Below are 27,985 nucleotides of genomic sequence, written 5' to 3'. Positions count from 1 at the left end.
CCCAGGCTATTTGTACACCCTGGGCCACATATCTGTGCAAATATCCTTCCCTCCCCTCAGCTTGCCAGAGAGGTGGAAGGGGTGGCAAGAGGAAGATTGCATTCAGGCCCTCCTCAGGCTCCAACCTGGAGTGGCCGGAGCCCAGAGAGTATTCTTATTAGCAAATCAAGATAGAAATTGAGAAGGAATGGGAAAATTATGGTAACAGATAACAATTACTAACACGGAGTCATTACTAGTATGTGCCAGGCTTGTGGTAAGCCCTTTCTATTCACTATCTCTTCTAAGAGGCCCTATAGCATGATGGGAAAAGGGAAGACTAGGGAGCCAGCCTGCTTGAAGTCGATTCCACGCTCACCCACTTCCTAGCTATGTGACACATGGGCGAGTCAGTTAACCTGTCTATGTCTCAGTTTTCCCATCCACAAAGTGGGGACAATAATTATACCAATTTCAGAGGGGTGTTGTGTTCAACGAGTTAATCTATGTAAAGGGCTCAGACTAGTGCCTGAGTAAGAGCCCTGTGCGGGTTAACTGTTGTTATTAAGGACTATTATTATTCTCCATTTAAAGAGGAGGAATTTGAGGTTTGGAGAAATGAGGTCACTTGCCCACAGTCACAGGCAGAACTGGGATCCAAACTCAGGTCTGCTTGACTCCGCAGCTCATGCTCTGAACTACCAGGCGGGTGCCAGCACCAGCTCAGCCAGGGGCTGTGCTAAGCAGGTTACATGCCTCATCTGGTTCAGTTTAACCACCTACCCCATTTGACACCCCTGCTCAGGCCTAGAATAGTCCTTGAATCCTCTCTGGCCAGTCTGATTCTTGTGGCCAAGGGAACTGAAGCCCAGAGACACACAACAACTTGTCCAAGGCCACCCAGACAAAGCTGACCTACTGAAGTCCAGACACCACCAGACACCAAAGGTGGAAGCCCCTGGTAGGTGGGATAGCGAGCCTGGCTGGGAGTGTGGCCTGGCCTAGCCCAGAAGCAAGCTTTGTGGGAGAGTCTATAGACTTCTGGTTCCAGGACACTCATTTTCTGCTTTGAGGTTTGCTGTGCAAGAGCTGGTGCACAAGGAGGCAGCTGTGTCAGGGTCATGGCATGGCTGTCTCAGCCTCTGTCGGAGGATGGGCAGCTGAGGCCCACGTAGAGGGTCCAGTGAACACTGAGGTCACAGGACAACAGGACATGCCTCCCACGGCTGGTTGAAAGGAGAAGAAGCTGGAGCCCTCCATCTCTGCAGGGTACTCGGCAGGGGGAAAATAAGAGAGGGGCAAGGGAGGTTGTGTACCACACAGGAGCAGGCCAGAGGGCCTCAGGAAAGTTTATGGAACAAGTCAGGAGAATCAGGGGTGAGCCTGTGGGGGGCTGGCTGCGTATGTGTGAGTGTCTGTGTGCGGAGTCCATGGGAGCTCCCTCCCACTTGCCTGCTGGCTTCACAGCTTCCCTTCACTAAGTCCCCTCCCCTCCCTAAGAATAACTCACATGCAGAACTAAATGTTCTATGTGGATTCATGGATTGTAATCCTTACATCGAGCCTATGAGAGCTTTTCAGATGAAGAAACTGAGGCGCCAGAGGTTAGGTAACTTACTCAAGGGCATATAGCTGGTGAATGGTGGCGATTGGTCTTGAGCTCAGGCAGTCTAACTCCAGAGTCCATGCTGTCAACCTTCAGCCCCTGCTGCTTAGCTCCCGCCCTCTCCCTGAACACTCAGCCCCCATCTGATCCCCATCAAGGGCCTGGTTTTGACACCAGCTCTGGGGGAAGGCCCCTGCTCTCCACCCCAGCCAGTGTCCTCTTTGGTACCTGTCAACCAGGTCCTCTCCCCTTCCTCAGGCAGTGCCTCAGCCTGGTTGCCTTGTAGTTCCTCGGGCTGGCCCCGGCCAGGAGGCCAGACGCAAAGACCCCGCGTAATCCGCCCAATCTGAGTGGTAGGATGGGAGTGGGCCCAGGCTCTCGAGGTGGGCGAGGGTGAGAGGCCCCACTGAGGAGTGGCGTGGCGGGGCTGGTGTGTACCTTGGCAGGGGGACAGCAAAGTGGGAGGCCCTCGGAGGGCAGGCGGGAGAAGGGGGAAGGGGCGATGAGGTAGGCCCAGACCCAGAGACAGGCAGCCTTGGGCCTTCCCTGCTCCTTTTCTGGACCTGTTGAGGGCTTGGCTCTTTCCCATTTAGAACACACACACACACACACACACACACACACACACACACTCAACTACCCTTCTCCTGGCCTCAGTTCCTCTAGGCTCCCCCACTGCACTCGCTGCCTTGTGTCAGCCCCTGTGGCTGCTTCTTCGGTCCCTGCAGCCTGGCTTCTGCCCCTTTCTCTGCCTCCCACCTCAACCACCAACCCCTAATTACCAGTCCCAAAGGACACTCTTCTGTGACACCTGACCCTGGAGGCCTCCCTGGCCTTCTAGAAACACTCTGCCTTTGCCTTCGGAGTCACTGCTCTCCTGGTTTCCCCCACTCCCCAGCTGCTCTTTGTCTCCGTTGCTGACCCTCTTCCTCCGCATGCCCTTTGGATGTTGATATTTCCCATGTCTTGGCCTGGGCTTCCTCTTCTCCCTGCACTGCTTCCCCGGGTATCACCCCTGTGGCATCAGTCATCACCTGTACACCATGGACTCCTAATTTCTAGCCCTGAAGTCTCACCTCCCTTGAGCATACATGGAAGTCCCACTGGCACGTCCAACTAAATGCATATGACCAGCCTCCTTCTCCTGGACCACCACTTCCGCATTGCCTAACCAGAAACTGGGTGCTGTCCTCGATACCTCCCTCTTTCTAGGCCCCTCACCCCCACATCCAAATCCTGTCTAGTCCACCTCCTTAGCTCCCTTCACACTTGACCTTTCTCTCTAATCCCCCCTGTCCACCTTAGTGGACCAGTCAGGATCATTCCAGCTCTTTCCTCACCCGCGTCCCTGCCTCTACTTTCCTCTACATAGAAGTCAGGGAGCTCTTTTGAAAGCTCTGATCACATCAGTGTGCTGCTCCAGAGTCTTCTGTGGCTCCCATTTCCCTGAAGGTGAAGTGTAAGGAGCTTCAGCATGGCCTGCAGGATCTCACAGCATCTGCCTGCCTCTGAGCACACAGGCTCACCTCCCTCAACCCCAATGTGCAGATCACAACCACCCCTGCTCACTCTTCCCCTGTAAGTCCTTCTCCCTTAGCCTAGGTCACCATTTGCAGGAAGCCTTCCGGGTCTACTCATTTATGGGCCACAACCCCTGTGCTGCCCTTTCCCCGCAATGAAACAATGAAAACCCGATGCCCTCCTTCTCAGCGGCCGGGGCTGCGTCCCCATAGACGGTAGCCCTTGAGGGCAGGGGCCTTGCGGGCACAGGGGGCATGAGGGTGACTGGGGGACGAGATGCCCCAGTCTGGGATGTGTGAGGTTGTGGGGGTGTCTCAGAGTGGTTCCTGGGGAGGGAGGCCGACGTCCAGGCCGGGCTGGGCGCGCGCGGGCCGGGCGGGGAGCGGGCTTTGGCCGTGGCTGTGGAAAGAGGAGGGTGGAGGCCCCGCCCCGCCGCGCCCCTCCCGCCGCCCCTGCCACCCCCCGCCCGCCCACTCCGGCAACCGCGAGGGCGGCCGGCAGAGCGACGCAGAGACCCGCAGGCGCGGACCCCGACGAAGTCCCCGAGCCGCCGAAGCCCCCTCCGCGGAGCCCGCGCGCCCCGGGCGGCCCTCGAGGGCTGGGAGCGGAGCCCGGCGGCCGGCCTGCAGGTAAAGGCGGAGAGACTGGCGCGGCTGCAGGGTCTTGTGGGGTACTCTGAGGGCAGGACCCGGCCCAGGCATCCCCTAAAACTGTCCTGGACAGCTGGGCCAGGGCCTCCTCCGACTCGGGGTGGGGCAGGGAAGGGGAGCCCGGCCAGGGGTCCGCAGTAGGATGGGGTACTCCATCCCGTTCCCTGCCCCTCATCACCCCCAACACCCGCCAGAGCTGCCCAGGCAGAAGCCTAAATCAAGTCCCCTCCTCCCTCCCTCTCCCAAAATAGGGGCTCCATCATCAGACAGTCCCCCGTGGACTCCCTGAGGATGTCACTTTGCCTCCTGGAGTGTCCCTTCCCACCTGTGAAATGGGAATGACAAAGCTTCCTTGGCAGGGTGATGGAGGAGAGAGGAGGGAGTGGGGGGACTTAGAGACCCCTCTAGCCCCAGGCAGGGAAGCCCTTCAGCTCCCTCCCTCCCCTCCCTCTCTCTGCCAAGGCTGGTTTGCTGGCCACCTTCCAGTTTCTCCGTTTTTCTGCTTCTGCCCCCACATCCCTCCTATTCTAGGTGTCCTGGCAGCACCCCCAAACTGGAGACTGAGGTTCTGTGGAATGTCCCAGCCAGAGGCTCAGCACCTCCCCCCAGCTCAGGACTGAGACTTGCAGGGGTAAGGGGGCTGTTGCCTGGCCCACAGGGACTGGGGGCTGAGGGCCCCAAAACAGCTTCCTCAGTGTATCTGCCTTGGGGCTGGAGACACAGTAACCCCAGGAGTACCGGGGGCAGAGAAACACTGTTCAGCCGGAGGAGCCCAGGAATTGCGAGCCCGTTAAAGGCAGGCCCTCTGAGTTTGCTTGTGTGTGTATGTGTGTTGCTGTGTGTAAGCCCATCAGTGTGTGCACTTGTGGGGGTGAGGGTGACAGCGAGAGCTGCCAGTATGTTCTTAATGTGTGTGTCAGTAAGTGTGTGAGACCCTCAATGTGTGTGAGAACGTGCTAGGTTCCTGACACAGAAATGCCACTGACCTCCCTCAGGGGACCTTGGCCACCCACACATCCTTCCTCCTGCCTGCCTTAGTGCCTCTTGCTAAGGCCTATGGCTTGTCTGGTGGCCCTCTGAGTGCCCTTAGCGAAGGTAGCTTCCCAGGAGCTGCCGTGAGCATTTGGAAGGTCTGGGGGCTGTGGGATTGAGATGGGGAGGGGCAGGCAGCCTGGGGTCCCTTTCTGGGGACTGACCCTCACTGCTCTGAGCAGACGGGGTCCCTCAGGGAGCCCATTTTAGAGCCCAGGGGAGGAAGTGAGGGTCTGAGGAGGCACCGTGGGGAGTTGGAGGGTCCTGTCAGGGCATAGATACCCCCAGTGGCCTCCTGCTGGGCTGGTGAACACCCATAGACCCTTGGACACATAATCACCCCCACACGCTAATGAGGACACACCACAGGCATACTCACACAGCTACACTCCCTCCCACTGACAGTCACACACATTCACACACGTGAACATGTTCTACTGAAACACACACCACCACAGATGCTGAAACAATGACAGGGCATATGCACACACGCGCACACATCCGAACTCCTATACACACATGACAGGCCCCATATGGCCCAGCCAGACATTTCAGACAGGACAACACTCACACTCATACTCACACTCAGACACACTCACCAGGGCCTCTCTCTCCAGTTTCACTTTGTCCATCACAGTGAAAATGAATGTTTCCACTCTTTGGCTCAGATGAAGGGGAAAGAAAAAATGGAAGGGAATGTGTCTGCTAGCAGGAGAGAGGGGAAAGATACCAAACAGGGCTGTCAGCCCGAGGACCTTCCGCTACCACCCCTGCCCCGGGCCTGAGCCAGACCAGGGGTCTGCCCTGCTGCCCCCACTCCAGCCCCCCAGTGGCAGGCATGGAGCTTCCCTTGTAGAAAAGTGGGCCTCAGATGAACTGGTCCCATTTCTGGCCCGAGGCACTTGCAGAGTTGGGGTGGAAGAACCAGAGAGACACAGCGACCTCTCACATGGGGTGCAGCTGTGTGTCAGGGTGCCTGAAGAGGTACACCATGCAGGCCAAAGGGTGTGAGGGAGGGGCAGTCAGGGAGGCAGCATCTGGCTGGGCTTTCAAGGAGAAACGAGAACTTTGACAGGTGCAGATGGTAGAAAGGGTGACGGGGAGGATCATTCCAGTCAGAGGGAATAGCACGTGCAAAGGTGTGGAGGTGGGAAGCTGCAGAGTTCTCTCAGGGGACAGTGAGTAGTTGTTGGCTCACGCAGTGGGGGAGTGAGTGGGAGGGACTGACAACTACTTTGAGGTCAGATTTCCAAGGGCCTTGTCCAGAGAAAGGGTATGAGCTGCAGAGTGGTGCATTGTGGCCATCACTCTGGTTTTTCTGGGGGGTCAAGGACAAAGGGGGATCTTATAGGCAAGGAGATGACTGAGGAGGCTGGCAGAGTTTGAGGAGAAAGGTGCTGGGAGCTGAGGTAAGTGGTTGCCATGGGGATGAGAGGAAGAAATAGATGGAGAAGAGTAAGAGGAGAGATTTGACAGGCCTCAGTGACTGATTTGTTGGGTGGGTGAGGAGAGGGCAGGCCAGGAGCTTTGCACTGGGTGTCTGTGGCCTGTCCCTAGAAGAGGCAGGTGAAAGGGAGATACGGGTTTGGGCCCTGGGGTCCGGTGTGCTGAGATGGCATGGGTCTGGGGGTTGAGTGTGGCCGTGAGTTGGGAGGTAGTGTCTGGGGGGCCTGGGGTATGTACAGAAGCCCAAGTGGATATATGAGGCTACATGTTACATATGAGTGCCCAGACACCAGCCAGGGAGGTCACTCCCAGGTAGGGAATCCCAGACCCCCTCTGTTTTGTGGGCATTTACAGGATGGTGGGGTGTGGACAGCAGCTCATGGGCGAAAGCAGTGCATGCGGTGAAGGAAAGAGCTGGCCTTGGGAGTCAGGCCTGGGTTACTTTGCATGTAACCCTGGTAGGGATTTCCCATCTCTGTGACTCAGCTTCCCCATCTATCAAATGGGAATGCTAATACTTGTCTCCAGGGTTGTCTTTGCCTGCAGAGAAGTGAGAAGTGGTCCCAGGATGCCTGGAACTTTCATTCTGACTTCTGATCGGTGTCTGTTACACCTCTCTGATTAGATTCTAGAAAGGGACTGGGGAGGACCTGGCCCTGCTTCCATTCAGATTCTTGGGAAGCTTTGAGTTGGGAGGTGACTATCCCCATGCAACCTGGGCTAGGCTAGTTCCTGGCTCTTAGTGGGCAGAAGAAGGGGGTGGCAGAGGGTTAGTGGGGGAGCCATGCTGGTGTGGGTGGGCTATGGAGACTCAGAAAGGGACTTGCCTGAGGTCACTCAGTAGCCAGGGGCAGGATTGAGACCCGAGGCCATGACCCTGGGCTCAGGTCCCTTCCTCCCATAGGCTGCTCCCCTGAGTAGGGCCCCATCAGGGACCTGGGGTGGAGGGAACCTTGTCACCTGAAGTTCTCTAATTTCAATTCTTTCTGTCCCCTTGGGGGAGGGGAACAATAAGAGTTTATTGGGCATCCTGTCCTATTTTATGCCAGGCCCTATGTTAGCACATCTCATTTAATCTGTGCAACAGTGCTGTAAGGCAGGGATTAGGGGCCCATTTAAGAGAGGGAAGTGGAGGCTCTGAGAGGTCAAGTGTCACCTTGCTGAGTGCCAAGCCAGGATTCATTCCCGGGTCTGCGAGCAGGCACAGCTCATGTGCTTCCCACTGATCCATGGGCCACTGCCCTCTCCAGGGCTTGGTTTGATGGGGGAAAGGAATAGATACTGAAGTGTTGAGCATGCACAGTGTGCCAGGCATTTTCATAGCACAAAGTGCTTTTGGGGGGTGAGGAACATGGCGGAATAGCAGGCATGAGAAGGCCAGGCCCAGAGAGAGCCCAGAACAGTGAGGATGGTGTTTTCTAGTGTCTAAGAATTCACTGTGGCCCTCTGAGGGAGGGCAGCCTCTGGGAGGAAGGGGTCCTGGTCTCTTGTCTCAATTCTGCCATTGGCTGCTGTGTGACCTCAGGTGAGTTCTCCTGTGGTTCTCTATAATCCCATCTGTAAGATGGGCCAGTAATGCCCTGGCTCTCCTTAGAGCAAGGTAGACTGTGAAGTGGAGGGGTCATTTCTCCTCTCCTGAAAGGTCCCAGGAGGCCGACTCTTTGGTATCTACGCCCCATCCAACATCCACAGCCCTCACTATCCAGAAGTTTTCTGCTTTGCTTCCTTCCCTCCCACTGTGGTGGCTGCTGGCCGCCATGCAGCTCTGCGTGGGCCCTCCAGGACATGCTCCCTCTGACAGGCGACCATGGCTCAGCTCGTGGCAAACATTCTTTTCATAGTTCCTAGAGCACAGCAAATCCAGCTGCTTAGCCAGGAATGCAGTCCCCTCCTGCAGCAGCAGCAAGGGCTTGGGTGAGAGAGCCCCTGAGGGTCAGGCAGGAGGGGCTGAGGGGGTGTGGAGGACCCCCATTCCCACCCCCAGACACACTTTGCCTCAGCTCCTGGGAGCTGTGAGGCTGTCATCATCTCTGGACTCACAGCTTTGACCTAAACTCTGGGGCTGTCCACCACTGGCTGGCTAGCTGGGTGAACTTGGGCAAGGGACTTCTCTCTGAGCCTCAGTTTCTTCACTTGTAAAATAGGTTTTATAATCTAACATCACAGGGCTTTTAGGGGGTTGTCATGGTAATGATGATTCTAATAATATAATAGTAGTGAACATTTATTAAATGTTCCTCTATGCCAAGCACTGCTTAAAGTCTGCTACATGAAATTAACTTGTTTAATCCTCACAAATGCTTTATGAAGTAGGACTTGTTCCCATTTTACTGACGAAGAAGCTGAGGCACAGACGAGTGAGGTCATGTGAATAGAATACATGAAGCTGGGCTTTTAATCCATCCTGATTTTTTTAAGCAAGACTCAGCCCAGGGTCTGTTCGTGGTAGGGACTCAGAAAGTGGGGACTTTTTCCGTGAGCCCATCTCTGGGAGAGGCTGACTATTTGCCTCATGGTCATCAGCACCTCAGTTTGGGAAGTTGGGATGAGGAAGTGGCCTAGGGTGCGGGCCAGCCTCCTTCGGAGCCCTGCAGCTGTTAGAAGCTGATGGGGGGTGGGGGGTACATACAGTCCCACCCACATCTGGCCTGGGATTTAGCCTGCGGCAGGCTCTGTGCAAGGAGGAGATGTCGCCAGGGGAGGGGCTCCAGGAGGAGATTAGGAAAGGCAGCTGGGGTGGAGGTTAAGAACAGAGTCCCATTGAATTTGACTCAGGCACTGCCCTGGCACACCCACCAGCCCCAGCTTCCTATTTTGTAGGAGCGAGGGAGATTTGGTCAACTGGAGTGGGCCCTTGAGGCCCCTGATAGGAGCTGCCCACTCTCTGTCCAGGCTTTGCCGGTCCATGTTGCCATCTGGGTTGTGGCAGCACAGGTCGGGGTGGAGGAGAAGTAGGGAGAAGGACCTGTAGCTGGGTCTCCAGGAAGCCCAAGGGTACGGGGTTTGGCCATTTTGGCGGGCTGGGAAATCTCCAAAGTTCGGATCTGGCCCCTGTGCTCCTAGCCCTGTGACCTTGGAGAATGGACATCACCTCTCTGGGCCTCAGTGCTCCCCGTCAGAAAAATAGGACAGCAATTCCTGCCGTACATGGTTATGGGAGAGTTTGGTCAAATAATGCCCAGTGTGCACCTAGTGCTATGTCTGGTGCATAAAATGTACTTGGGATTTAGAGACCATTATTATTAAGGGCTAACGGGTGGCGGGGATAGAGAGCCAACTTTAGGCTGGGCCTGGGTCTCTCATCCTGATATTCAAGGCATTTCTCCAGCTGACCAGCCCTTCTCATCTCAGATCACCTGTATGGTGGAGACGTTAAGAGCCCAAGCTTTGGAGCCTACAGCCTAAGTTCAAAAGCAGGCTCCACCACTCATGAGCTGTGTTTCCTTGGGCCAGTTACTTAACCTCTCAATCCCTTGGTTTCCCATCTGTAAAAAGGGAAGACAAAGTACCTACTTTACTGGATTATTGTGAGGATTAAATGAGATAATCCATGCGAAGAGCTCGGAACAATGTGTGGCATCTAGTAGATGCACAATAAATGTTATGTTTAGTTAGTTCCTTTGTTCGTTTATTTTTTATGTCCCTCCCTGGCCTTCACACCTCCATACCCTCACACATGCTATTGCCTGGACTGAGTGCCTCTCCCCATCACCACCCAGTTAAATCCATGTTCATCCTTCAAAACTCAGATCCAACAGAACTCACTTCCCCGCCCCAAGCCTTGTGGTGGGGGTGGGGGCTGGGCTCAGAGAGGCTGGGGTTGAGTTGGGCATCGCCTACCCAGGCTCCATCAGCCAGGCTGGCCCCTCAGAGAGCAGCCGCATGTCCCACCCCTGGGGTCATGGTGTTCAGAGTCGGGGGATGGAGGCAGGGCTCGGCTGAGTTGGAAAGAAGGCCTAGGAGCCGCTGGCTTCGGCATCTGGCTGCTTGTTCAGTGAAAGACAGGGCTGGGATGTCAGAGTTTCCATGGGAGTGGGCAGAGGCGAGCAAGCAGCTGGGGGAGAGAGTGACGCGGCCAGTAGGCCTCCCTGCCAGGTGGGCTGGCTGGACGTCCCCTCCCCATCGACCCAAGAGTCACGCCTGGACCTGGACTACAGCCCCAGTTCCCCTGTGACTTGGCCTAGGGCTTACGACAGCCTGGCATCATGGTTGATTGAGGCAGAAATGGTGACCTTGTCATTCAGGGCTCTGACCACATCACCTCCCCACTCAACAACCTTCCGTGGCTCCCCATTGCCTTCCAGAGAAACGTAAGCATGGCCGGCATTCAAGGCTCCTTACTAGGTTGCCCAGCTTTCTCAGCTCCTGCTTGTCCTCTCAACCCCACAGCACTTCTGGATCTTCCCTGAATTTGCCAAACAGCTTCCTACTGCTAGAAATTTCTTTTCTTAACTTTGTCTGCCTTTCAGACTCCCATTCACCCTTCAGGATCCAGCTCCAGGGTCCCTTCCTACATGCAGCCTTCTGGGGAAACTCAAAGGGGAGGCAATGCTCCCTTCTCTGTGTTCCCACAGCCCAGAGATTTTTGCCAATTGTTTGGTGGCTACTTGTTTGATGCCTCCAGCTAATTCAGGGCAGGGCAGGGCATGGGGCTGGACCACTTTTGTGTCCCAAGGCCCAGCCTAGGGTCCCCCACACAGTAGGAGCTTCCCCAGGCAGGAACTCTAGCCATAGTGGGGGCCACTCCAGCCCAGGGCCTGATATATAGTGGAGACTTCTCTAGTATGTACCGTGGCACACAGACGGGCTTCCTCAGCCTGGGCCCTAGAACAGGAGGAACTCCATGAACTCAGGGCCAGGCACCCTGTGGACATGCCTAAGTGTGCAAGCAATGAATGAAGGGAGTCACATCGTGGCTTCCTGAGAAGAGAGGCTGAGGTAAAGGCCAGTGTTCCAGCAGGAGCTCTTGGTAAGAAGCCTGTGCAGGCGCTGGGGTGGCTGGAAGTTAGGGAAGGAGGCTTCCCGGGCTCCTGGTGTCTTCCTTATTGTTTCTCTCTTTCATTCTCAGGCTTTGCCTCTGCTGGGACCTTCAGAGGCCCCACTCACTTAAAAGGTAAGCTAGATCTGGGGGCATGGTTCTTTGACGTCCCGAGCTGGATGAGCCCATTGCTGGCTGCTATCTAACCTTGCTCCTCCCTGCTGCAGCGGAAGGCCCTCCCAGGTCCAGGATGTCCAGCAGGCAGCCCCTCTTGCAGGTGACCTCAGATCCCTGCGGCCTGTGCTTTAAAATCCCGGCCCAACTCGGAAGCAGCTTTTTCTCATTTGTGAACTATTTCGCCCTGGCTCCTTGGCGTGGGTTCATGTTTGCTTGGCCTGCCCTGGTGCAGTGGCCTGGCTGTGCTCCTGCCGGGCCCCTTCCCTGCCCAGCCCAGCCCCTCCTGCCGCCTGCTGCTGCCGCCACCACGCGGGGAAGCCACGAAGGCCCAGGAATCTTGGCAGGCGTGGGGAGGCAGCGGGCGGCGGGTGGCGCTCTGGAAAAGGCTGCAAATGTGAACCAGAAGGCGAGGGATTGGCAGCGAAGAGGCCCCGCCTGGCCTGGCCTGAGGCCTGGGGGTGCCTGAGTCCGGGGGGACCCTTCAATGTCCAGTCCTGGTCAGAAGCTCAAGGCCTTTGCTGGGAAGTGAGAATGATGGCACCAGCTGAGGCCTGAACCCCAGGTGGGCAAGGGCCAGTCTCCTGGCACGTGCCTGAGGATACATTGTGATCCTGGGTGCTGCCCACTGCTGGACCTCATCTGGGTCGTCTGCCCCTGGCCTGGCTATTCCTGCCTCCCTGGACACTTAGTTGTCCCAACATGCTCCTCCCCAGTGGAGTAATGGGGTGTCTAGTCTCAAAGATGGGCAGGGCCTGGGGGCCTGGGAGGTGGATCCAGTTGCCTGCGGAGAGGAGGTTCAGCCCCAGCTCCCTCCAGCCCAGAGCCCAGGACTCTGGAAGAGCCACAAAGAAAAAGGGGTTCTATGAGAGGCCACCCTGCGGGCTTGGCTGGAGGTGGGAGATGGGTGGTCAGAGGCCTGGAGCGGGAACAACTTGGGCTGCAGACTGTATTGAGCACCTACTGTGTGCCAAGCCCCAGTCAGGGATGAGTGGGGTGAGAGTTGCCTAGGAGGAAGAGGTGTTCTGCCTGAGGGAGACTGGGAAGGCTGCATGGAAGAGGAGGCATTTGAGCTGGGTCTTCAATGAGGAATAACATGTTGGCTTGGAGGAGAGAGCTAGAAAGAGCAGTCAGGCAGAGGAGATTATGCAGGTGGAGGCAGGCAGGTGGGTACAGGGAAACATTGAGAAGTTTGGGGAGTCTGGATATCAGGTTCTGGGGCTCAGGGGTGCAGTGGGCTCCTCTTACCCCCTAAATGAGGGTGTTTTCTCCAAGGATGAGTCCATGGCCCTCATCCAGGCTGCAGCAACCCTCTCAGTGCAGCTCTACCTTTATCTCCAGCCTATGTCTCTCTCTCAAGTTCCAAACCCATAGGTTCTCTGCCTCTTGAACACCCCTCCAGAAGCACCCTAACCCACATCTTCCTTGCCCTGATGTTTGCTCTGCTCTCAGTTTGGTATATTCCACCATCACCTGCCCCTCAGGGCCCGTTGAACTCTGACCTGTCCTTCAAGCCTCCTTCCAGTGCTGCTTCCCAAATTGAGGTCCTGCAGGATCTGGGAGCCTAACCTGCAAGGGTGAGGGCATGGAGACTCTTGGTGGAGCTGGAGTCTGGTGGGGTAGGGGCAGCATGATGGTCAGGGTCAGCACGATGGTCTTGCCATCTGCTTGGATGATGAGGCGGCCCCCAGGCAGCCATGCTCCAGCCTGCCACCCCCTCACCCTCCAACTCCCAGATTCCAGGCGGCTCTTTGGCTTTGGAGCAATCGTCACACCTGCCCATTTCAGTGAGGGAGTCAGAGTCTCATATTGATCCTGTAGGACAGAGAACTCAGCTCAAGGGCACTGGACCCCACAAGACCCCACGCAGACCTTGTGGGGCTGCGCAGGGATTGTTCAGTGGGGTCAGACACAGACCTGAAGTTAGCATGAGTGTCAAGGGCCTGAAGGCTGATCTTCTGGAGGGTTCTATCAAGTGACCAACAGCTAGAGATTTACAGAATTTGGAACTCAGACAGAGATCTTGGTACAGGATATAGGAGAGGACAGAGAAAGGTAAATAGGGTCAGAGAGACACACAGACACGTGGGACAGTGACACAGAGACAGGAGGAGAGACACACCAAGAGATGCCTGAGATACACAAGCAGGTGAGGACCTGGATTTAGTGGCACAGACACAAAGGAAGGGACACGGATGGGCGTGGCACACAACCACGTGGCTCCCACAAGGAGCTGATCTCCAGCCTCCCCCGTACATAATTTAGACAGTGTGCCACCCCCAGTCATGATCTCAGGGCTTTGTGGGGCTCACCATCGATCTCTCCAGCCTCTCTGCCCATCCATCTTAATTGGTTCGCATTCTGCCGAGTCTAAGGTATGCATCCTCCTCCAGGAAACCACATGAGAATAACAGGGAGTTTATCATATTGGTACGAGGGAGCCACTGGAGAATCCAGAGGAGGGGAAGGTCATGGGCAGAGCTGTGCCACAGTGTGGGCCACAGACAGGCAGCGCGTCATCTGGGGGCTTGTTAAAGACGCAGATGTTGGGCCCTACACCACACCTACTGAATCAGGATCCCTGCAGAGGCTTAAGAACCTGCATTTTAAAACACTACCTGATGTACAGTGAAGTTTGAGAAGCGCTATTGCAGTATTTATAGCAGGTATTGAGGATAACAGAGAAGCTGAGAGTGAGGGATGGGAGAGAGGCTATTATGATAATCCAGGCGAGGATTTAGCAATTTAATTTAACAAACCTTTACTGAGTGGCTGGGATGTGTCAGGCTCTGGGTTCTGTGTTGGGCGAGTACAAGGTCTATATTAAGGCAAAGACCATGGGGAAGGAACAGAAGTGAGAAAAGTAGAGGAGTCTGAGTCCACACGATTGGATTGGGGGTTTGAGGGTAAAGGAACGGGGCTGTCATGTACAGTTGTGCAGGTTGGCTACTGTACAATGGCACCCAGGAAAGGCAGTGAGTAGGGCCTGAGTTAGCTGTAAGGGGGGGGTTGCCTTTTCAAATTGTGCTAAGGCATTACATAGACGAGAGAAATTCTTTACTGCCCTGTAAGGGAGGAAGGGTCAGAAGTGATGTCCAGATTTCTGGCCTGGGGAAAAGCAAGCAATGGGGGAGAAGGTAATGACAGCACTTTGAGTGGAGGTATATGAGGGCAAGCGAAGAGAAAATGCCCAGCTCATAATTGAACACAAGAGTTTGGGGCTCAGGAGAGAGGTTGTAGCTGGAGACAGATGTGGGAGTCCTTGGGGATGGGATGGGGTGATGGGACAGTGAGCGCGGAAAACTGCAGGAGAAACATCCAGAAAGAAGCGATGAGGCCTGAGCCAGTGACTTGGGGCAAGTCTGGGTCTGCAGAGTGGGCAGAAGAAGGGAGCAGAGAGGAATCGGAGGAGGAGCCTTTCTAGGAAGGAAGAGAGCAGGGTCACAGTGCGAACTAGTGCTAGAGAGAAGGCAACGAGAGGGTGGGGAGTAAACAGCGAGTTGGGGGAGGCTTGGCTGAGAAGGGCTGGAGAGAGAAGGCTGGCTGGAAGTGGGCTTGGGCCTGTGTGGACATGGGATGGCCGGGCTGGAGACTGGGTGGGTGGGGGAGGCATCCACACACAGTGAGATGCCCCTGAGGAAGTCTGGGCTTGAGTAGGAGACCCCCTTCATCTGAAACTCAGGAAAGGAGGACAGGAGAGGGCTCCCCAGTTTCCACAAGCTGGGAGAGAGGTGGGGGGTAGAGGCTCAGGAACCCTGGAGAATCTGGAGCTGCCGGGCTGGGCAGCTGGGGGTGGGCGTCATGCCCAGTGGTAAGGAGGGCAGCTCCTCTGCTCCCCTCCAAGCTCCATCCTAGTTCTGAGCAGGCTGTGGGACCCCCTGGTCAGTTTCATCTCAAGAGCAATCAGTAGAAAGGCCTAGGAGGCCAGAAAATTGACTTTAGGAAACTTTCATGAGGTCCTGGCCTTTGGCAGCAAGTCACCTGAGTTTTTTAAGGGCTGGAGATGTTACTTTGCAGCAGGAAGAATTGAGGTTGGCCAGAGGGGACAACTTCCAGGCCATCAGGGTGGCAAAGCAGGGAAGCACACCCCAGGGAGCTGATGGCTCAGAGCATCTCAGGTAATCCTTTCACAGATGAGGACACTGAGGTTCAGAGAGGTTAATTCATTTGCCCAAGATCACCCAGCTGGTAAGTAGCGGTGCAGGAATGGGAGTCCAGGTGCTGCTGGGACCTAGGGGGGCCTTAAGGGGATCCCAGCTAGTCTCATCATAGGGAGAGCTTGAGCAAGAAATGCTGCTCACCTGTTGAGATGACAGAGACAAGGCTGGAGAGAGAGAAACAGAGACAGAGAGAGAAATGAGTCAGAGCCAGAGACCAAGGGAGAGAGTAGAGAGTGAGGCTGGGAGAGCGGGGAGACAGGAGGCACCCGGGGAGCAGCGGGGCAGCCGATCCCGCAGAAATGTCTCCACAACAGGAAGCGTCTCATAACATACCTGTGGTTTGGCCAGGCCCCGGGGCTGCCTGAGCACTCCCCACCGCTCCCTCAGCTACCGCCACCCGTCTGGGGTGGGGGGCTTGGAGCCGAAGGAGACTGCGCAAGGCCGGGATCCATCTACCCACCCTGGAGGGGGGCTGCCAGGGCCACACCACCCACACCCCTGCAGGGTCCATTGGGTGCCCCCTCCTTCCGGCCCCCCTTTTTATCTGGACCTCTGATAGCTCATCTGGGAAATGGGACGGGGAGTGGGCAGGTCTTAAATTCCACAGGATCACCTGGGCCCCCTCTGCTGGTCACCCCTGGGACAGGACCCTTTGAGAGGTGACTGGTGGGGAGGGGTCACTGTTAGCTGATGCCCCCAAAGCCTTGATGGGGGGGTCTGCAATCATGCCACTTCTTTCTGCTGGGGCCCATCCCCCCCACCCTTCTTTGGTCTGAAAGACCCCCAGAGCACTACCTACTCCCAGCCAGCCTCTTTTGCTGCCCTGGGAAGAGGCCCAGGCTGCCACAAAACGCTGACTTGGACAAAATGCTGTTTTACGGGGATTTGTTGAAAAGGGGGGAAATCCCCGTTAAGGACTTGCAGCTGTCCAAACACCGCGTCCACCCTGCTGCCGCCACCGCTCAATCCCCTGAATCAGCGTCTCCTTGTGCACCCCACCTTGTGCCCCTGCCAACCCAGCCCCTTCCCAGCTGCCCTGGCTCCTGCCTTCCTTCCTAAGAGGTCACCCAGAGAGGGTGATGCCTCGCCCAAGGTCACACAGCAGAGCTGGGCTTGAGCCTTAGAGTCCTCCCCGGACCTTGGGGAGAACAAGGAGTAAGGGAATGAATCCTCCTTCCCTTTGTACCTCTGTTTCCTGGGCAGGCAGTTAGTTCTTAGCTGAAATTCTTTGATTGAGGCCATGTGAATGTCCCCACCTCTTCCCCTTTGGCCCGGGGAAGAGGCTTTCATGGTGGAGTGACATGTGTCTGTTCTAAGTCTGAGGAAAGGACTGAGTGAGTTATTGGCATGATCTTTACATTTGACGGTGAATTGAGCTCATCAAACATTTATTGAGCATTACTGTTTGCCAGCCAAGTCCTGTGCTGGGCACGGAGTGGGGGGAATGTGGCGGGTAGAGAGAGTAGAAGAGCCAAAAAGAGAAATGAGAGCTGAGATGGGGACGTGCAAGCGTCAGTGGAGCCCAGGAGGCATCCAGTAGGCTTCCCCAAGCCCAGGAATAAGTAAGAGGTAGGCAGTGGGGATGCAGTTGAGGGAACCGAATGAGCAGAGGACAGAGAGCCTCAGGGAGCCTGGGGGTGTGTGGGGGGGAGAGTGACAGTGAGAAGGAGGCAGGGGGACTCAGAGGGGCCCAGGCACCCTTGACTCTGATAGTGACTGGGTTTGGGGAGCAGTGTGTCCCCCCTGGGCTGCTGCGTTGTACCATTCTAGGGCATCATTTGTCTTTGCAGTCCCTGGAACAGGCTCAGAACACCCCTTCTGTCGGCCATGCTCTCGCTTCCACCCCCACGCCCCGCCTCCACCAGTCCAGCACATGCCAGCCTCACCTCTAAAAGCTGGAGTAATCTTTCCCCCCTCAAACCCACAGGCGGCTTGGAGCTGTGAGACTCTTTCTCGGTTTGCTTCTCCCTCTCAGTCTGGCTTTTGCTCTCTGGCTGTTCTCTCCTCCCCCCCACTCCCACTCCCCACGGCAGGATGTCACAGTGGTTAAGAGCTCAGGTTCCTAACAGCCTTCTGTTCAAATTCTGGCTCCCGCTCCAGCCAGTGGGCAGGCACATCACTGTACTCCGAGCCTCAGGCTCCTTCCTCTTGAACAGGAGGAATCACAACAGCTCCTCTCTCCTGGGGACCTGGTGGGAATTAAATCATTGAACATAAAGCACCTGGGTGGTTCCTGATGGGCGGTCTGTGTGCTCAGCACGTGTGAGCTGTCATTCTCCCGCAGACAGTCCTCACTCCAGGGGAAGCACCTGCTCTGGGGTCCAGCAGCCGACCTGTCCCACCTCAGAGGAGGGAACACGGTGCAGGAGGTGCTGGGATGCGGCAAGTTCAGGGAACCACCGGGTGTGGGGCAGGGAGACCTGCATTACTGAGGAGGAATGAAAGCTGGGGAGCTCGCTGGGGGACCCTGCCCTAGCTCCTAACTAGACCTGGGGCTCTTCCGTTGGCATCCTGCCTGCCTGTGTTTCCAGCTAAGCCCAAGGCTGCCTTTCCCCTCCTGTACCCCCCAGCCCAAGGGAGGCCTTGACTTAGGTCCCCAGAGCCAGGTTTGTCCTCAGTCCTCCTGTGGTGATGCCATGGCCTTGGCATCTGGCCAGTCAGTCCAGAATGGCTCTCCCCTCCCCGTGCTTCCTGCTGCACCCTCTATCCCCTCCACCTGCTCCCCTGCACCCTGCCAGGCACCAGGCGGAACACTGTGGCCATATGCATGTGTGAACACGGCCCCCCAGCTCAGGTGATCAGTGCAGGGGGGCCCTTGTCCTGCCCAGGGAGGTGGGATGGCATGGTGGTTAGGGGCTCGGGCTCAAGGGTCAGGCTGCCTGGGTTTAGGTTCTGATCGCACCCTGGTTTCCTCGTCTCTAAAATTGAGCTAACATACTTCCCAGGGCTGAATGAGGATAGGACGTGAAATGCTCGGGCAGTGCCTGGCCAGAGCCTCCTTCAGCAGGACCCGCGGACCAGGCCTGTCAGGTGCAGCCTCGTGAGGCTCGGCATCAATCATGTGACATTGAGAGCAGGGGCCTGTGCTGAGGGCAGGCTCTGGATGAGGCCTCAGCTTTCACACTTCCCGGTCATGTGTCCTGGGCAAGAGCCTTCAGTCTAAGCTTCCATTTCAACGTCTGTAAAATGAGGGGAATAAATGCATGAGCCTCGGCGGGGTCATTGAGAGGGTTCTGTGAAACGAAGCCTGCTAGGCCCTGAGTTTGTGCCTGGCACAGGGGGAACCCCGTAAGTGGTAGGCATTACTATTAGGCTGAGGCTCAGGGAGGTTGAGTGACCTGCCCAAGGCTATAGAACAAGTTGATGGCAGAGTTGGGATTTGAACGCCAGAGCTGGGTTGGCAGCTTCACCGACCTGCTCCAGAGCCCTGCATCCATTCTCGCCAAACTGCGTGATACTGAGTTTAGGGGACCATCGAACTGCAGCTCCAGATTCAGCCCAGCACCGGAGAGGGCTCTGCTCCCCATATGCTTCCCCTGTGCGCACAACCCTCCCCCAAACCCGTCTGGAGGCCAGGCACAGGTGTCGAGAGACCTGTGGGTGGGGTGAGGGGAGCCCAGAGCAGAAATCTGAGGGGAAGTGGGACTTGGTTGTAGAAAATGCCAAATAGTCCCCCATTAAAATATTGATAGGTGCCCGCTGTGAGGCAGACACAATAACTCGAATCATCACAGCAGCCCCGAGAAGCACGTTGTTAGCCCAGTTTAAAAAAAAGAAAGGAAAAAAGGTTTCTTTTGGGGGCGGGCATGTATTACTTTATTTTATTTATTTATTTTTTTAATTAAAGTTTATTGGGGTGACTGACAATTGTTAGTAAATTTACATAGAGTTCAGGTGTACAATTCTGTGATATATCATCTATATATCACATTGTGTGTTCACCACCCAGAGTCAGTTCTCTTTTCATCACCATATATTTGAAAAAAAAATCTTTATTGAGATATGGTTTACATATTATATAATTGGCCCATTTAAATTGTACAATTCAATGTTTTTATGAAATGTATTGATAGAGTTGTGCAATGATCACAATCAATTTTAGAATATTTGTCATCACCCCTAATTGAAACCCTGTTCCTTGTAGCAGTCACTCTCCATTGCCCCCGCCCCCCAGCCCTAGGCAAACACTAATCTACTTTCTGTCTCTTTATGAAGTGTCCTCTTCTGGACAATTCATATTAATGGAATCATATAACATGATTTTGTGACTGGCTTCTTCACTTACATGAATAATGTTCTTTTGTTTTCTTAATTGAATTTAAAAATTTTTTTTGGGGGGGAACATTGAGGAACAGTGTGTTTCTCCAGGGCCCATTGGCTCCAAGTTGTTGTCCTTCAATCTAGTTGTGGAGGGTGCAGCTCAGCTCCAAGTCCAGCCGCTGTTTTTGAACCGGCAACCTTGTTGTTGAGAGCTTGCGCTCCACCCCTCCAGAAGCTCAGCGGCAGCTCCTTGTCTTCAGTCTAGCTGTGGAGGGCCTGAGCAGCTCCTTGTCTTCAGTCTAGCTGTGGAGGGCGCAGCTCACTGGTCCATGTGGGAATCGAACCGGCAACCCTGTTGTTCAGAGCTCACACTCCAACCAACTGAGCCAACTAGCTGCCCCACATGAATAATGTTTTAAAGATTCACCTGTAGTGTAGCATTTACCAGTACTTGATTTCTTTTCATTGCCGCATAATATTCCATCGTATGGATGTACCACACTTCCCATTCGTCAGTTGACGCACATCTGTGTTATTTCTACTTTATGGCTGTTATGAATAATGCTGCTGTGAACATTCACGTACACTATTTTGTGTGGACATGTTATCCCATTTCATAGATAAGGAAACAGATTCACAGAGTAGAAACCTCTTGCCCACGCTTCCCCAGCTGGTGAGTGGAGGACTCAGACTGGCTGGCCCAATCTAGAGCCTGTGCTTCTCCCTACCCAGGTCTTGTTCTTACAGCTGAGCTAAATGCTGTGACAGGGCTAGGAGGGGTTAACTTTACGGAGGAAGGGAGGACAGCTTCCCTGGGCCTTGAAGGGTGAGTAGAAGAGGGGAAAAACATTGCAGGCAGAGAACCAGCAGGTGTAAAGGCCCAGAGGTGTGAGGCTGCCTGGTATATGGGAGCCATAAGGGGTTCTGCAATACTGGGGCAGAGGTCTGGGGGAGGGGAGAGGCAGAGAAAGGCATGGTAGGTGATAGGGCTGGAGATACAGGCACAGTTTAAAATGCCTTGATATCCTATTTTATTCAGGAAACTAAGTTGTAAGTATACTTTTTAAATTAAGTATCTATCAGTGAGAGTAGGTTTATTTCAAAACTTTCTAGCCAATGAGTTTTTTTCGTGTCTCATGGAAAGAGAGCCACATTGCATCATTCCCGTAAAATATTGTCATTTTCATTTCAATTATTGTAACTCAGGAAAACAGATATTTCCTAGGTGATTTTTGAGTTTCTCACTTAAAGGACGCTTATACATTGGTATGGCTCTCTGTCAGAGGGATGGCATGGATATATGTGCTGCTACCTATTTAAGAATAAGTCCATCCTGTGTTGCTATGAGGCCATCATCTCCCACTCATCCCCCCAGTGTACTGACTCAGTGGTAGAGAGTAGTTCCATTGTTCCGTTTGTAGATCTTTGGGAACTTCATTAGGACGTGGTTCTATTCGGGTCCTTTCAGCCTTTATGTTTTGGAGTTTTAGTTGGGTGTAGTTGATGTGGTAGAGTCAATTTCTTTTGCACACAGGAAGCTTTATAAAATTTTATTCATAAACCCCCTATTTTCAGGAGCTGTTTTGCTTATGAGAAGAATACTGTTGAAATAAAACATTATTTTCCCAGAAACTGAAGCTTTGTATATTGATCCAGGTGATTCTGCAAGTTTACAGTTTAAATGTTAGAATGTGTTATTGTTAATTTGTACTGTCTTATGTGTTCAGTCGGAAATGATGGCTCATCAGTAAAAATTAAAATTCCCATCTTGGGGGCGGGGGGAAAGGTTTGGACGCCATGCTAGGCCCATGGACTTCATCCTGAAAGCAGAGGGGAGCCCCAGAAGGGCACCAACATAATGTAAAGTCAGACAGATCTAAGGCACATCCCAGTTCTGCTTCCAAGAGACCTTGGCTTTAATTTTGTCATCTGGAAAATGGGATAACAAGAGTAAAACCTTGTTAAGGTGCTGGGGGAATCGGTGAGTTCCTGTCTCTAGGGGGCTTAGCCCAGTGCCTGGCAGAGCGCCAGCCCAGCAAATAGTAGTGGGTGTTATCATCAAAGGGTGTTGAGCAGGGGCTGCCAAGGGCTCTGGGAGGGTGTCTGGCTACAGAGTGACTGGTCTGTGGGAACCAGTTGTTCAGGCGAGGGGGCCAAGAGACAGCACTGGGGATGGAGAGCCACGGGCAGGGTTGCGAGAGGTTTAGGAAGTAACTTCTGCGACTCGGAGGCTTTGGGAATTGCTTGTGAATCATATCTAACTTCTGATCTTTTTGTGAGTCCCTGGACCCAGGGGCTGGCTTGAAAGCCCCTCTTGGTTCCTCCCTGCAGCACGCCCGCGGACGCCATGCGGGGGGCTCTGACGCCCCTGTCTGTGCCGCCTCTTCTGCTGCTGCTGTTGCTGCTGCTGCTGCTGGGGTGCGGGCCGCGGGCGGCCACCTGCGGCGGGGCCGGCGGGGCAGCCGGCTACGCGCCGGTGAAGTACGTGCAGCCCATGCACAAAGGACCCGTGGGGCCGCCCTTCCGTGAGGGCAAGGGCCAGTACCTGGGTGAGCACCCCCTGCCCCCAGCGCCTCGGACGCCTCCTGAGCCCCACCTCCCTCCTTTCCGACCTCCACCAGCTCCTCTGAGGCCCCCAGGTCACAGGCCTTCAATCACCACCAAAGATCTTCCCATCTCCGCTTTCTTCCTGATGCTGGTCCAGAGCCTGCCACCCCCGGGGGTCCGGAAGAGGGTACAGCTGGCTGGCAGCGGAGGCCTTTAGTGGGGCAGGGGACGGCTAGGAAGGTCTGAGGGGAAATTGTGGGGCGGTCTGTTCTGGCTCTACGGAGGGCTGCTGGCGCCACCTGGCGGCCATTCTACCTGAGGTCTTGCAGGAATGAGAGGCACCCCAAGCTCTTGGGCATGGCCCAGCCTTGGCTAGGTTGAATGCTAGGAGCCGTGGGTGAGGACATCCTGAAGCCCCCAAGATGGCCACTGGACCATTTTGAACTCCATCTTCCACGAGAGCCGGGAGGGGAATAGCGGGGCGTAGTTTTCATGAACAGATACAGAGCCTTATCTTCTTGCCATGCACTCCGTGCTGGTGTGGGGAATGGGTAGATGTGTCCTTTTTGCCCACTGTCCGTGCCGTAACTGTCCCTTCTCTTTCTCTTTCTTTCAGAAATGCCTCTACCACTGCTGCCGATGGATCTGAAAGGAGAGCCCGGACCCCCTGGGAAACCTGGACCGCGGGGGCCCCCTGGCCCTCCTGGCTTCCCAGGAAAACCAGGCACTGGAAAGCCAGGGCTACATGGGCAGCCTGGCCCTGCCGGCCCCCCTGGCTTCTCCCGGATGGGCAAGGCTGGTCCCCCAGGGCTCCCGGGCAAGGCTGGACCACCAGGGCAGCCGGGGCTTCGTGGGGAGCCAGGGATACGAGGGGACCAGGGCCTCCGGGGCCCTCCAGGGCCCCCTGGCCTCCCTGGGCCCTCAGGCATTGCTGTCCCTGGGAAACCAGGCCCGCAGGGGGTGCCAGGGCCCCCAGGATTTGGGGGGGAGCCAGGGCCTCAGGGGGTGCCTGGCCCCCCGGGTGATCGAGGCCTCAAGGGGGATAATGGGGTGGGCCAGCCAGGGCTGCCTGGGGCCCCAGGGCAGGGAGGTGCCCCGGGACCCCCTGGCCTCCCTGGTCCAGCTGGTTTGGGGAAACCAGGTTTGGATGGGCTTCCTGGGGCCCCTGGAGATAAGGGTGAATCTGGGCCTCCCGGGGTGCCAGGACCCAGGGGGGAACCGGGGGCATTGGGCCCAAAAGGGCCCCCTGGGGTGGATGGTGTGGGTATCCCAGGGTCCGCAGGGGTGCCAGGACTACAGGGCCCAGCAGGGGCCAAAGGGGAACCGGGGGCCCGGGGCCCCCCTGGCCTCATAGGCCCCACTGGCTATGGGATGCCAGGACTTCCAGGCCCCAAGGGGGACAGGGGCCCAGCTGGGATCCCAGGGCTCTTGGGGGACAGAGGCGAACCAGGTGAAGATGGGGAGCCAGGGGAGCAGGGCCCACAGGGCCTTGGGGGCCCCCCTGGACTTCCAGGGTCTGCAGGGCTCCCTGGAAGACGTGGGTCTCCTGGGCCTAAGGGGGAGGTAGGGCCTGGGGGACCCCCAGGAGTGCCTGGCATTCGAGGTGACCAGGGGCCTAGTGGCCTGGCTGGGAAACCTGGGCTCCCAGGAGAGAGGGGGCTTCCAGGGGCCCATGGACCCCCTGGACCGGCTGGGCCCAAGGGTGAGCAGGGTTTCACGGGCCGCCCTGGGGGACCAGGGGTGGCAGGAGCCCTGGGACAGAAGGGTGACTTGGGGCTCCCTGGGCAGCCTGGCCTGAGGGGGCCCTCAGGAATCCCTGGACTGCAGGGCCCAGCTGGCCCTATCGGGCCTCAGGGTTTGCCAGGCCTGAAGGGTGAACCAGGTCTGCCAGGGCCCCCTGGAGAGGGGAAAGTGGGGGAACCTGGTGTGGCTGGGCCTACAGGGCCGCCTGGAGTCCCCGGTTCCCCAGGACTCACCGGCCCTCCTGGACCTCCGGGGCCTCCTGGCCCCCCTGGTGCCCCCGGGGCCTTCGATGAGACTGGCATCGCTGGCCTGCACCTGCCCAATGGTGGCGTGGAGGGTGCTATACTGGGCAAGGGTGGCAAGCCGCAGTTCGGGCTGGGCGAGCTATCAGCTCATGCCACCCCCGCCTTCACCGCCGTGCTCACCTCGCCATTCCCCGCCTCGGGCATGCCTGTGAAATTTGACCGGACTCTCTACAATGGCCACAGCGGCTACAACCCTGCCACCGGCATCTTCACCTGCCCTGTGGGTGGGGTATACTACTTTGCTTACCACGTGCATGTCAAGGGCACCAATGTGTGGGTGGCCCTGTATAAGAACAACGTGCCAGCCACCTACACCTACGATGAGTACAAGAAGGGCTACCTGGACCAGGCGTCTGGTGGGGCCGTGCTCCAACTGCGGCCCAATGACCAGGTCTGGGTGCAGATGCCCTCGGACCAGGCCAACGGCCTCTACTCCACTGAGTACATCCACTCCTCCTTTTCAGGGTTCTTGCTCTGCCCTACATAACCCGCGGGGCCTTTCTGCCCTGGCCTCCTCCTCTTTAGTGGTAGAGAGACCTTCTCAGTTATGAAGAACCTGCATTTAAAGAAAAAACCAAAGGCTGAACAGAAGCGGCCATGGTCTTGGCCGTGGCCCGAGGAGACTGACTTGGTTTCTCCCTCCATGCAGGCTGAGGTTGTTTCCGGAAGAGGCTGGCTTAAGTTCCTCTCCCCCAAGTGTCTGTGCGGCATTGGGGTTGTGCCCCCATTCCTGCCCTGCCTGGCCTGCAGGCAGGGCCCCAGGACACTAGGCCCAGCTGTCGGAGACCCCTGCCCTCTTGTGAATCCTGGGCTCTGCTGGGTGGTGAAAGACGCTGTTTCTCCATGAGTCAGAGCTGAAAGGGGACTGAGCACACCCATCCATCCCCCTGGGGGAACATATTCCCAAGCCCTGCCCTTTCTCCTGGCTCCCAGATGGCACCTGCTCAAGGAATGGGGCATAGCTTCCTTCCGTTCTTGACTGGGGCTTTTCCAGCTCCCTTGGGACCGCCAGCATATGATGGTGGGTCCCCTGAAGAGTTTATTTCCCTCCGGGGGAAAGGGAGAGGAGGGGGACCATTGAGGTGGCCAGTGTGGACACCCTGCCAGGACAGCAGCCCCAGGGGCGATGCTGTGGCATCAGGCCTGTCCATGGCGGGTACAGGTGTATGGCCCCTTCTGCAAGCTCCAGGGAAGGGCCAACCCCTCTTCATGGTTCCAGCCACAGCCATGGGGAACGGTGGTTTGTGAGGGATAGGGGCTTGGAGCGGGGGCAGGATGGCAGGTCTTCACATGCATCTTCGTCTCCCAGGCTGCCCCCAACCAGCTCTGACTCTGTTTAGCATGAGGGCAGCCGCCCAGGAACGCACGAGACAGGGTCGATTACCAGTGAACAGGAGTATTTCTCCCTTTCTCTCCTTTCACCTGTGGGGAGGGCTGATTTTCTCCTACAAAATTGTAAGGGATCCTTGCCTCCCCCAATTCAAGTATGCCCAAGGCAGAGCGTCTCATTGGCCCTCAGAACAAGGTGCACACAAGCTCGGGGATGAATGCTCTGCCTGCTTTTCCTTAATAAGAAACATATGGTGGGTATGTGTATCTACTAGAGGGGTTAATCTGGGGAGGGGGGCGGGGGACGGGGCTTCCTTTCCTCCCAACTCTGGTTCCAATTTCCTGTTCTAAGCAGGATTAGGGCCCAGGAGGCTAAGGCTCTGGGAAAAAGGGTGCCAACAGGCCCCTTTGGAATGAGTTGGCTCTGGATGTTTCTGCAATTTTCCCCAGAGCTCCCCTGCAGGAAAACAGGCAGGGTCCTCCTCCCATCCTCTCAGCCCCTGGTTCAAGCTGAATGGATAAAGCTGAAATTAATGCTGGGGGCGGGGATGGACACTCTTGCCCATGCAAGAATAGCCACTCTCCAGGGGTGGGGCCTCTCCTTCGGCCCTCCCCAAGCCAGCCCGCCTCCCTGGACCAAGTGTGAGCCTGGGTCAGTCAACGTGACCTGGTTGCGCTGCTCCAGTTCTGGCCCTGCCAGAACGTCCATGTTGAAAATGGAGGGTGATGCTGACTTCTGACTCGCTAAGCTGCAGTTCCCTCAGGCCCCTCATCAGTCCTCCTCCCCACCAACTTCTCCCAACAAAGCAGACCGTTTGACTGCTCACGTTAACTTTCAAAAGGAGAAATAAAAACTCAAATCTGCCCAAGTGACACTGTAGAACAGGTCTAGGCTGGGGTTCACGGTGGATTTCCTACTCCCAACAACCAAGACAGCGAAGGAGTCTCAAACCATACTTGGTGGGCTCTTTGCTTAGCCTCCTTCCTGGGTCAAAGCCACCACCGTCTGACCTGTTGGGGAGGGATTCTAATGGGCAGAAATTCATCAGCTCCCAATGGGAACCCAGGAGACCAAGGAGGGTATGGGGGAGGCAAAAAAAAAAGCTATTTCACAGAACTGAGCTTCTGCTAAATGTCACTCCTGAAGCCTTTGGGAGGGGTGGTTGGTGCTTCTGAAATGTTTATGGGATTTTAGTTCCAAGTGTCCACTTAACTGACTAGCTTTGATAAATGATGTCAGGTTTTAACAATGAAAACTACATTACCTTGTGCATTTTTATATTCCGATTCATTTTTTTTTTTTTTTAAAGATTAAGGTTTAAATGTTTTCCATTAGTAATTTCATCTCTAACCTGGTATAAGAAGCTTAGTTCTCTACATACCTGTTACGTGCCCTGTGTCACAGAAGATTCGGGAAAAATGCACTTGGGAATCAAAGAAAACTGGACTTCTTTTTGAAAAGAAAAACAACAGCGTTGACTGTACTGACAGCTTCAATAAAACCTGTTGTGTAAAACAGCACCGGGCTGAGGTTGGCGTTGATGCAGAGGGCTCGCCATCCGTTGGCTTTCACAGGGGACCCAGGGAGCTTGCTGGGGCTCTCGCTCTGCGCCCTCAGGGTGCACGTGTCCCTCCCCAGCTGCTCAGCCATGGGCTCTGTCACCACTCCATCAGAAACGCTCAGTGCTTCTGAGCTGCTGAAGCTCTGCACCAGGTAAATGCCAAGAGGCATTTTAAGAAAGCAAAGTAAGGCAGTGGCTGGAGCTGAGGGGGACGGATCGAACTTCCCTGGAACGTTCCTGCAAGCTCTCAGGGGTGGTGGAGCATGACAGCTGGCTCAGGATCCCAAGGGCCAAGTTTCAACATCTGATACAAATTATGAATGAAATCATGAATCTTTGCTCCTGTGGGCAGGGCTAGTGCCAGGCCCAACGCTGAAGGCAGGGCCCACGGAGCTGTCCCAGGCAGAAAGCACCTGCCCCACAGCTTGCCATGCTCAGCAGCTAGGGATCTGTTCCTGGCTCTGGGGATCAGGACGATACACCTGAGACCAATCCATGCTCTGCAAAATCCTGTGGTTTGCCCCAGCCTGGCAGAACCCCATCCTGGCTGAAAGCGTAACTGCCAGCGCTCCTGAAGCCTCAGGCTAGCTGTTGAGCTGGGGGTGCTTTTCTCTCAACTGGGGCTAGAAGGATGCTCAGAGAATATCCCTGATATTTGACAGATGTCTCCTCCCTTTCAAGTTCCCTTTCTTT

The 27,985-nt window shown here is 55.7% G+C and overlaps 1 protein-coding gene across 5 annotated transcripts; it reads left to right on the top strand.

Annotated features, from left to right (window-relative positions):
• The first annotated feature begins 3,587 nt into the window (after window positions 1–3,587).
• Window positions 3,588–27,251, top strand: COL8A2 (collagen type VIII alpha 2 chain). Of its 5 annotated transcripts, XM_033115845.1 has the most exons (5): window positions 3,588–3,735; window positions 4,288–4,387; window positions 11,303–11,347; window positions 22,138–22,355; window positions 22,970–27,251. In XM_033115845.1, exons 4-5 carry the CDS (start codon window positions 22,154–22,156, stop codon window positions 24,886–24,888), a joined length of 2,121 nt encoding a protein of 706 aa, XP_032971736.1. In that variant the 5' UTR covers window positions 3,588–3,735; window positions 4,288–4,387; window positions 11,303–11,347; window positions 22,138–22,153; the 3' UTR covers window positions 24,889–27,251. The 5 variants fall into 5 exon arrangements, with proteins under 5 accessions (XP_032971736.1, XP_032971737.1, XP_032971738.1 ...); XM_033115846.1 differs by lacking the exon at window positions 4,288–4,387; XM_033115847.1 differs by lacking the exon at window positions 11,303–11,347.
• The last annotated feature ends 734 nt before the right edge of the window (window positions 27,252–27,985 follow it).

The sequence above is a fragment of the Rhinolophus ferrumequinum genome, chromosome 9 (genome assembly GCF_004115265.2).
Source record: "Rhinolophus ferrumequinum isolate MPI-CBG mRhiFer1 chromosome 9, mRhiFer1_v1.p, whole genome shotgun sequence".
Classification (NCBI taxonomy): domain Eukaryota; kingdom Metazoa; phylum Chordata; class Mammalia; order Chiroptera; family Rhinolophidae; genus Rhinolophus; species Rhinolophus ferrumequinum.
This window is presented reverse-complemented; position numbering and strand designations above follow the sequence as displayed.